General features: G+C 44.7%; 1 protein-coding gene across 1 annotated transcript in view; it reads right to left on the reverse strand.

Moving 5' to 3' along the window:
* Positions 1–6,725, reverse strand: part of LOC135530190 (retinol dehydrogenase 7-like) — a 13,076-nt gene extending 6,351 nt beyond the window's left edge. Inside the window, exon 1 of the mRNA XM_064958565.1 lies at positions 6,624–6,725. Within this exon, the coding sequence (XP_064814637.1) occupies positions 6,624–6,725 (102 nt within the window). The remainder of the gene's footprint in view (positions 1–6,623) is intronic.
* Positions 6,726–7,334: the final 609 nt, after the last annotated feature.

A 7,334-nucleotide genomic window follows, 5' to 3' on the forward strand; every position in this document is an offset into this window, starting at 1 on the left:
ATAGTTCCTGCTGTGCCAGCTACTCTGCCTTTGCTGAGGAATTCAACGAGTGTTTCAAGGCCCAAGCAGTGGTTCTGACTCAGCCAAACAGCTCCTGACTCTCCACCAAGGTTGGCGCAGCGTGACGGACTATGCCATCCAGTTCCGCACGGTGGCAGCAGCAAGTGGCTGGAACAACGAGGCGCTCACGGTGTGCTTTCTGAAAGGCCTTTCCGACACTATCCAAGATGAACTGGCCACTCGGGAACCACCGGACAATCTCGAGTCCCTGATCAAGTTGGCCTCACGCATTGACCAGCGTCTGAGAGAGAGAACTCAACCGTAGACCTCTAGCCCCTATCAGTCCCAGCTCCGAGTCCCCACCTTTATCCTCGCTGGCTCCATCGGAACCCATGCAGATTGGACGCATCTCCCAGGCTGAGAGAGACCGCCGGATGAGGGAGCGACGCTGTCTATATTGCGGCAAACCGGGCCATTTCCGTTCACGTGTCCCGGGCTCCAGGGAAACGCTCTGTCCCGTACAGACCGGGGGAACTGTAACGGGAAACATAACCTCCTCCCATCCGTCCAACTCCCGTCTGCTCATTCCAGTCACCCTCTCCTGGGACAACCACAAGCTTCACCTTCAAGCCTTGGTAGACTCTGGAGCCGCAGGTAACTTCATGGATGGTGTCTGGGCGAAGGAGAATGGCGTTCCCTCTGAACCTCTAAGTGAACCCATGAGGGTCACTACATTGGATGGAAGCCCTTTGGGATCTGGACTTGTCACTCATGTCACTACCTCCTTGCGACTTTCAGTTTCACAACACCAGGAATTGATGAACTTTCATTTGATCTCCTGTTCCGAGTTCCCTCTCGTCCTTGGATACCCCTGGCTTCACAGCCATAACCCTCACATCGACTGGTCTGTGGGCACTATCAAGCAGTGGGGTCCTACGTGCCAAGCTACTTGTATTTTCCAGAATTCCCCGAGTTCTACTCCCGAGTCTTTAGAATCCATCGACCTGACCCGAGTTCCCGAGTGTTACCATGACCTCAAACTGGTGTTTAGCAAACAGAGGGCCACCATGCTACCACCCCATAGACCTTACGATTGTGAAATGACTCAACCCCAAAACACCACCCAGTGAAATGACTCAACCCCAAAACACCACCCAATGAAATGTCTCAACCCCAAAACACCATGCAGTGAAATGACTCAACCCCAAAACACCACCCAATGAAATGACTCAACCCCAAAACACCACCCAATGAAATGACTCAACCCCAAAACACCACCCAATGAAATGACTCAACCCCAAAACACCACGCAGTGAAATGACTCAACCCCAAAACACCACCCAATGAAATGACTGAACCCCAAAACACCACCCAATGAAATGACTCAACCCCAAAACACCACCCAATGAAATGACTCAACCCCAAAACACCACGCAGTGAAATGACTCAACCCCAAAACACCATGCAGTGAAATGACTCAACCCCAAAACACCACCCAGTGAAATGACTCAACCCCAAAACACCACGCAGTGAAATGACTCAACCCCAAAACACCACCCAATGAAATGACTCAACCCCAAAACACCATGCAGTGAAATGACTCAACCCCAAAACGCCACCCAATGAAATGACTCAACCCCAAAACGCCATCCAGTGAAATGACTCAACCCCAAAACACCATGCAGTGAAATGACTCAACCCCAAAACACCACCCAATGAAATGACTCAACCCCAAAACACCACCCAATGAAATGACTCAACCCCAAAACACCACGCAGTGAAAGTCCAAAAATAACAAATCTCAATTATGTGGAGTCTACTTTATAGGGTGTTCTATTGTGACAAGGATCAAATGAATCTGAAGTCTTAAAACACGTGTTTTGGGGCTTTCCAGTGAGGTATTTAGAGAATGACATGCACAATGTGGGCAGCTGGTTTCGTCAGAGCACATGAGGAATCTTGGGATAAGGCTCTTAAAGACCTTATGAAACACAAGAGGCATTGGGACGAGGATAGGGGTTTAGAGCAGGGCCTTGATTTGGTATGTAGCAACTAAAAAACAAAACAATGTCTCTGTTCAAGACTCTTGGTAAGACTCTCATCGTTCCAAACGTATTAGCTTCCCTCAGTATTAGCTTCCCTCAGTATTAGCTTATTAGGCTGGGGGTGGAATAGATTGGGACATCCTGGAAGTCACACTGGAGAAAGGGACACATACTGTATGTAAGCAAGGTGCACGGACCAACGAGGGTGTTGGGAAACAGGAACAAATTAACACACCAGTAGGGATAACACTTGGAGGACTGGATATTGCCTGGCACACCTGTAACTACATGTATATTAGCCATAAAATCACAAATTAAAAGTACATCATGTAGACTAACCGATTTCAATCTTCCTTTTCACATCTCTATACGTGACGGTTAGAGGACAGTAGTGTGATGGTTAGAGGACAGTAGTGTGATGGTTAGAGGACAGTAGTGTGATGGTTAGAGGACAGTAGTGTGACGGTTAGAGGACAGTAGTGTGACGGTTAGAGGACAGTAGTGTGACGGTTAGAGGACAGTAGTGTGACGGTTAGAGGGCAGTAGTGTGACGATTAGAGGACAGTAGTGTGATGGTTAGAGGACAGTAGTGTGATGGTTAGAGGACAGTAGTGTGATGGTTAGAGGACAGTAGTGTGATGGTTAGAGGACAGTAGTGTGACGGTTAGAGGACAGTAGTGTGATGGTTAGAGGACAGTAGTGTGACGGTTAGAGGACAGTAGTGTGATGGTTAGAGGACAGTAGTGTGATGGTTAGAGGACAGTAGTGTGACGGTTAGAGGACAGTAGTGTGACGGTTAGAGGCAGTAACTAGTGAGACGGTTAGAGGACAGTAGTGTGACGGTTAGAGGACAGTAGTGTGATGGTTAGAGGACAGTAGTGTGATGGTTAGAGGACAGTAGTGTGACGGTTAGAGGACAGTAGTGTGACGGTTAGAGGACAGTAACTAGTGAGACGGTTAGAGGACAGTAGTGTGACGGTTAGAGGACAGTAGTGTGATGGTTAGAGGACAGTAGTGTGACGGTTAGAGGACAGTAGTGTGACGGTTAGAGGACAGTAGTGTGATGGTTAGAGGACAGTAGTGTGATGGTTAGAGGACAGTAGTGTGACGGTTAGAGGACAGTAGTGTGACGGTTAGAGGACAGTAACTAGTGAGACGGTTAGAGGACAGTAGTGTGATGGTTAGAGGACAGTAGTGTGATGGTTAGAGGACAGTAGTGTGACGGTTAGAGGACAGTAGTGTGACAGTTAGAGAACAGTAGTGTGACGGTTAGATGACAGTAGTGTGATGGTTAGAGGACAGTAAACTAGTGAGACGGTTAGAGGACAGTAAACTAGTGTGATGGTTAGAGGACAGTAGTGTGATGGTTAGAGGACAGTAGTGTGATGGTTAGAGGACAGTAGTGTGATGGTTAGAGGACAGTAGTGTGATGGTTAGAGGACAGTAACTCACGTGCTCCTCTTTGTTTGAAGGGGTAATAAAGGACGTAAAGCTGAGCACATCAAACTGTCCTCATTTACTCTTGTCCTCTTGATCTACATGATCCTTTCCCCTCGGGATAATAACATACAAATCTGTGCGAAGGCTTAGTACACCCGGAGCATTTAGTATAATATGACGTTATAATTTAATAAAATATTTAAAAAAATACAATTGACTACATGTCATGCACCAGAACCAGCTTTGGCACCCTGTAAATATCTAGTAATACTTCTAAGTTTAAATTATTGGGTACCACTTTACACGAATCACTTCACAAAAATGTACTCAATACAATATTTCTGTTTTAGTATTCAGTTGTAATTATCTGATGTAATTGTTCAATTTAAAAAGTCAACCTACCTTTTTCTCTCAAATTAAAAATGCCAACATACCTGTTATCGGTGGTTTACTGGTCCACCGGTCTGCCCCTTCACTCTCTGAGCGCAACAATTCGGTCCCTGCAGCCAGTAGGTGTTGTGTCACTGTGAGTGACTGGCAGAGAAAGAGCTTTATCCTCCCTAGTTGATCCTTTAAGACAATCTGCAATTTGTAATCTGAAAGCTGTGTGTATGTGGACTGTGTGGAGGGGTTTATTTGTGAGTGTGTATACATGGAGTGTGTGGGTTGGGAATTAAGGGAGGTGGACAAGAGGGGCGGCAGGTAGCCTAGTGGGTAGAGTGTTGGGTCAGTAACCGAAAGGTTGCAAAATCAAATCCCCGAGCTGACAAGGTACAATTCTGTGGTCCTGCCCCTGAACAAGGCAGTTAACCCACTGTTCCTAGGCCGTCAACTGACTTGCCTAGTTAAATGTATTTTACCTTTATTTAACTAGGCAAGTCAGTTAAGAACAAATTCTTATTTTCAATGACGGCCTAGGAACAGTGGGTTAACTGCCTGGTCAGGGGCAGAACGACAGATTTGTACCTTGTCAGCTCGGGGATTCGAATTTGCAACCTTTCGGTTACTTCCACAAATAAGAGGGATTATGTGGAAGGACCAGTAAAATCTTTCAGTTGAAAAAGATTGACTTTTTGATTTCAAAAAGTCAAGACATGGCAGTATTGAAGTCGGAAGTTTACATACACCTTAGCCAAATACATCCTCTAACTGTCTCACTAGTTAAATACATTTAAACTTAAACTTTATCACAACTTAAACTTTATCACAATTCCTAACATTTAATCTGAGTAAATATTCCCTGTTTTAGGTCAGTTCAGATCACCACTTTATTTTAAGAATATTAAATGTCAGAATAATAGTAGAGAGATTTATTTCAGCTTTTATTTCTTTCAACACATTCCCAGTGGGTCAGAAGTTTACATACACTCAATTAGTATTTGGTAGCATTGCCTTTAAATTGTTTAACTTGGGTCAAACCTTTCGGGTAGACTTCCACAAGCTTCCCACAATAAGTTGGGTGAATTTTGACCCATTCCTCCTGACAGAGCTGGTGTAACTGAGTCAGGTTTGTAGGCCTCCTTGCTCACACACTTTCTCAGTTCTGCCCACACATTTTCTACAGGATTGAGGTCAGGGCTTTGTGATGGCCACTCCAATACCTTGACTTTGTTGTCCTTAAGCCATTTTGCCACAATTTTGGAAGTATGCTTGGGGTCATTGTCCATTTGTAAGTCCCATGTCTTGAGATGTTGCTTCAATATATCCACATCATTTTCCTACCTCATGATGCCATCTATTTTGTGAAGTGCACCAGTCCCTCCTGCAGCAAAGCACCCCCACAACATGATGCTGGCACCCCCACAACATGATGCTGGCACCCCCACAACATGATGCTGCCACCCCCACAACATGATGCTGCCACCCCCACAACATGATGCTGCCACCCCCACAACATGATGCTGCCACCCCCGTTCTTCACAGTTGGGATGGTGTTCTGCGACTTGCAAGCCCCCCCCCCCCTCCCTTTTTCTCCAAACATAACGATGGTCAGTAGTTTTTTTCGTTTCATCAGACCAGAGGACATTTCTCCAAAAAAAGTACCATCTTTGTCCCCATGTGCAGTTGCAAACCGTAGTCTGGCTTTTTTATGGCGGTTTTTGCAGCAGTGGCGCCATCCTTGCTGAGCGGCCTTCCAGGTTATGTATCTGCCAGTATGTATTTGCCAGTATCTAGTATTCTAATAATACAGATAGCTGTCAGTCTTGGTGTCTTTAGTCTAAAAATCTCGTCAAATATACTGAAACTGCTCAATGTAATATTGTTAGATTTACCGTACATCACCAAGCCGTTCTGTAAGAGAGGCTTAACAGACCGAAGGTAAACTAATCCTATTTAGGAGAGACCTCAAATCAAATCGTATTCGTCACATGTGCAGAATACAACACCTTACAGTGAAATGCTTACTTTACGAGCCCTTAACCAACCACGTAGTTAAAAAAAATAATGAATAAGAAATCAAAGTTACATGTACCATACCGTTCAAAAGTTTGAGATCACTTAAAAATGTCTGGGTTTTTTTGTCCATTAAAATAACATCAAATAGAACAGAAATACAGTGTAGACATTGTTAATGTTGTAAATTACTATTGTAGTTGGAAACAAGATTTTTTTTTAATGGAATATCTACATAGGCGTACAGAGGCCCATTATCAGCAACCATCACTCCTGTGTTCCAATGGCAAGTTATGTTAGCTAATCCAAGTTTATCATTTAAAAGGCTAATTGATCATTAGAAAACCATTTTGCAATTATGTTGGAACAGCTGAAAACTGTTGTCCTGATTAAAGAAGCATTAAAACTGGCCTTCTTTAGTCTTGTTCAGTATTTGTGGATTTGATTAAAGGCACAAAATGGCCAGAAACAAAGAACTTTCTTTTGAAACTCGTCAGTCTATTCTTGTTCTGAGAAATGAAGGCTATTCCATGCGAGAAATTGCCAAGAAACTGAAGATCTCGTACAAAGCTGTGTACTACTCCCTTCACAGAACAGCGTTAACTGTCTCTAACCAGAATAGAAAGAGGAGTGGGAGGCCCCGGTGCACATCTGAGCAAGAGGACAAGTACATTAGAGTGTCTAGTTTGAGAAACAGACGCCTCGCCTCACTAGTCCTCAACTAGCAGCTTCATTAAATAGTACCCGCAAAACACCAGTCTCAACATCAACAGTGAAGAGGTGATTCTGGAATGCTGGACTTCTAGGCAGAGATCCTCTGTCCAGTGTCTGTGTTATTTTGCCCATCTTAATCTTTTATTGGCCAACTCTGCCTAGGCCAGCATCCCAGAGTCGCTTCTTCACTGTTGACATTGAGACTGTTGTTTGCCATACCAGGCAGTGATGCAACCAGTCAGGATGCTCTCGATGGTGCAGCTGAGGAACCTTTTAAGGATCTGAGGACCCATGCCAAATCTGTTCAGTCTGCTGAGGGGGAACAGGTTTTGTCGTGCCCTCTTCACAACTGTCTTGGTGTGTTTGGACCACGTTAGTTTATTAGTGATGTGGACGCCAAGGAACTTGAAGCTCTCCACCTGCTCCACTACAGCCCCCGTCGATGAGAACGGGGGCGTGCTCGGTCCTCCTTTTTCTGTAGTCCACAATCATCTCCTTGACCACATGCGCCCTTTAAACCACGAGTACATAATCAGGTCAATTGCATGTTGTTTAAATGAGAAAATATGCTTCCAAAGCACCTCCTTTCCTCTTTGACTGGTGAACTACGACCTTCAGCAGGTCTAAGCCTACTCGATAATATATAATAACACTCACACTTACTCAGCGAGTGGACCATCTCTGTTATATCTGAGTTCATCACTTACGGGTTTGATTCTGTATTTTAGATTCATTTGTGAA

Source organism: Oncorhynchus masou, chromosome 5 (assembly GCF_036934945.1).
Source record: "Oncorhynchus masou masou isolate Uvic2021 chromosome 5, UVic_Omas_1.1, whole genome shotgun sequence".
Lineage (NCBI taxonomy): Eukaryota > Metazoa > Chordata > Actinopteri > Salmoniformes > Salmonidae > Oncorhynchus > Oncorhynchus masou.